General features: G+C 33.3%; 1 protein-coding gene and 1 long non-coding RNA gene across 2 annotated transcripts; both read left to right on the top strand.

Annotated features, from left to right (window-relative positions):
• Positions 1–57: 57 nt before the first annotated feature.
• LOC109591027 (uncharacterized) lies at positions 58–1,725 on the top strand. The gene is made up of 4 exons (XM_020006842.1): positions 58–230; positions 277–344; positions 493–1,022; positions 1,483–1,725. Exons 1-4 carry the CDS (start codon positions 109–111, stop codon positions 1,723–1,725), a joined length of 963 nt encoding a protein of 320 aa, XP_019862401.1. The 5' UTR covers positions 58–108.
• Positions 1,726–1,789: 64 nt separating this feature from the next.
• LOC109591028 (uncharacterized) lies at positions 1,790–2,236 on the top strand. Its single transcript, XR_002189628.1, has 2 exons — positions 1,790–1,971; positions 2,032–2,236. It is a non-coding gene; the product is annotated as an uncharacterized LOC109591028 (long non-coding RNA).
• Positions 2,237–3,182: the final 946 nt, after the last annotated feature.

Below are 3,182 nucleotides of genomic sequence, written 5' to 3'. Positions count from 1 at the left end.
CAAAATATCATTGGTGCTCGCTTACCTCACTATTTTCATTTCATTGGAACAATTCATCAAGTTGTTTTCTTTAAAGAAGCACTCAACAGCACATTCATATCACAGCTAATGGATGAGTATGATACACTAGTCAATCCATCAGGTGTATGCTCTAACTATCTTCAAATTGGAGCTACTTGCCCAGCTCCTTCAGTAGCTCCTTCAGTTCTTTGTCAATCATCAATAAACAAGTATGTGTATTTTTATTTATTATTTTATTGTTTTGTTCTTAATAAGGTGTCACCCTAATGCAAGATGTTTGCCTGATGTTGACTATCAATATACTTGTCAGCCACAACCAGTTGGTAGGTTGCATGATTTGGGAGGGAACCAATATCTCATTGTTACTCTTGACTATAATAGTGATTGACATACAAAGTGTATGTATTGATTGGTATTATCATGAAGTTATTTTGCTTGTTTAGCTATTTATTGCGTTTTCTATTCCTTTAGTATGTACATCAGACTCAACATGCCAACCAAACTACTACTGCAGCAGTGGTACTATACCTACTGATAACAGTAACTATTACCAAAACTCTGACAAATCATTACCAGGTCAAAGTGTCTTTTTACAAGAGAATTTGATGCACTTTTCCGGAGAGAGCATTACCAGAACAAATGTCCTACCAGTTCACGAAGTCCCAGGTCTTGTCTCAGACCTCACTATATTTGCTATTGTGAATCAAGAGCCTGGTAATGATGGCTATGTCATTGGAAAAGGTCTCAATGATAAAATGAGAGACTTTGGTCTTTATCTGCGTAGCTCAAAAAGTACAATTTGGCTAGCATATGGATCTGATGATAAAGGTGTTGGATTCCATGGTATTGTATTCTTTTATGATGTTAATGTTGCTGATGGTAATGAGCACTCAGTGACAGCAATCATTGATGGTTCTGCTAACAGTGCATCTCTTTATATTGATGGAGTATTGAGAGGATACCAGTGTCCATTGCCAGTCAAACCAGCCTTCAGACCTGATGTAAGGTTATTTTTAATTTTAATCGTAAAATTATTGCACTGAGCAGAAGTAGTCCTATTATCTTATGCATTATTGCCAACTAGCTTTGTTATCACCATTATTTTGTTAAAATGAGCAATTTTTGAAGAGTAAAATAATAGTTAGTAGTGGCTATAAAATCACCCCAATTTTTACTACATTTTTCAATGCATACTATGTAGAAAATTTGAGCTGATTTTATTTCTAAGTTATGAGCATTTTTTTTAATTTGCCAATTTCTAAAAGTTACTTTGTACTATAGCCATACCTATATGCATATTCTGAAAACGGCTCCAAAATCACCCCTAATTTTTATTACATTTCCTGATACATATTGATGTCCTTATGCTGTGTAAAAAGTTTAAACCGATTCCAACTTAAAACTTTTGAGTTATGGCAAATCAAGAGTATAGTACTTTATATGTCTCTTTTTCTATTCTAGTATAATATTCTTTATGTGGGTGGCAGACCAGGTACTAAAAGGTTTCAATTCAAAGGTTCCATCAGAAACCTCTTCATTGGATCTAGTGCATTTCAGTATGACAATGTCAAGCAGCTACATGATGATGCATTTGATGGTGACAGATCTCTTTGTCTTGACACAACAGACACTCGATATTGTTTACAATACATTGGTAGTAATGAGAGGTGTATTGTTGGAGATAAAGATTTTAGGTCAATTTAATTACTTATGTTTGGCTAATGTACATATTAATTCATAGCTATTAATTACAGATGTCATCCTACCCAAGTTTGTGTACCTGATTTTGCTGCTAGTGTAGCTAAACAGTTACCAATTCAAGGAACTAGTTTTCATCTTTATGGTTTGTGTCGTACTCCTTGTGATTGTGATAATACTGTCAGTTATGAGTGTGGGATTGATGGTAATACTTATCTTAATTCCTGCATGAGGGTCTGTGCTAATGTACTGGTGAGTGTATTGTGTTATATCAATTATAATGAGTGATGACTGCTTCTTTCTTTTGTACAGAAACTTCATGATGGTCAGTGTTTCAATTATGCACTAGCTTATGCAGCTTGTAATGGAACCTTCTCTAGTCAATAAAACTTATCAATTATTGTTTAACTATCTCGCTGCAATTCTGATTATTATTTAACGATCATCATAAAAATATTAAAAACAACAGAGTGGCCATTTTTTTGCAGGTAAATGTTCATAAATATTCCTTAAAACTCTATCATGAAAAAACTGAAAAAAAAAACTACTAAAACTACACAAGTTAGTTTGAATAAAGCCTACTACTTTAAGAATGATCTAAATAGTTTGATGGATCGGCTCAATTGAACTTTGTGGCACGATCATGAGGTGTGGTGTAGTCAATGTCAGGTCCAATGGCCACTATAGCATGAGGATTAATCTGGAGGTGACTCTCCTGGAAAATAACAAATGAAAAGAATTAGAAATATAAAGACAGAGAAAAAAATTTAAAAGCAATAGCTACACGTAAGTGAATTTAAAATAAACAAGTGCATATACAAAATTATTATTGAGGGCTTTTGAGGATCTAATTTTCATGAATGAACACATTGTATTGTCTGCCATCTTTTACTCTATTAAAAATAATTGATCTTTTTAAAATGGAAATAAACCAAAAAGTTTCAGTCAGAATTGGCTCAAACTTTCTCACAGCATAAGGACGTCAATAAGTGTCAGAAAATTTAATAAAAATTGGAGACAATTTTGGGGCCATTTTTTAGAAAAAACCATCAGCTATAGCCTTAGGTATTTTTCAGAACTTTGACGTTTTCTTAAAATGGCCGTAACTCAAAAAATTTCAGTCGAAATCAGCGTAAATTTTCTACACAGCATAAGGACATCAATATGTATCAGAAAATACATGTATAATAAAAATTGGGGACAATTTCAGGGCTATTTTTGGGAAAAAACCATGGGCTAGAGCCTTAGGTATTTTTCAGAATTTTGGCATTTTCTTAAAATGGCCATAACTTTAAAAATTGAAGTCGGAATCAGCTTAAACTTTCTACACAGCATAAGGACGTCAATATGTATCAGAAAATGTAATAAAAATTGGGGACAATTTCGGGGCCATTTTTTGGAAAAAAACCATGGGCTATAGCCTTGGGTATTTTTCATATTTTGGCTCATTTTTTAAAATGGTG

The sequence above is a fragment of the Amphimedon queenslandica genome, unplaced genomic scaffold (genome assembly GCF_000090795.2).
Source record: "Amphimedon queenslandica unplaced genomic scaffold, v1.1 AMPQUscaffold_9104_Cont18953, whole genome shotgun sequence".
Lineage (NCBI taxonomy): Eukaryota > Metazoa > Porifera > Demospongiae > Haplosclerida > Niphatidae > Amphimedon > Amphimedon queenslandica.
This window is presented reverse-complemented; position numbering and strand designations above follow the sequence as displayed.

Excerpts from the sequence above, each read along its gene's own strand:
- LOC109591027 (XM_020006842.1), top strand. The coding sequence starts at position 109 with ATGGATGAGTATGATACACTAGTCAATCCATCAGGTGTATGCTCTAAC. Across the intron at positions 345-492 it reads TTGTCAGCCACAACCAGTTG|TATGTACATCAGACTCAACA; the intron begins GTAGGTTGCATG and ends CTATTCCTTTAG. Across the intron at positions 1,023-1,482 it reads AACCAGCCTTCAGACCTGAT|TATAATATTCTTTATGTGGG; the intron begins GTAAGGTTATTT and ends TTTCTATTCTAG.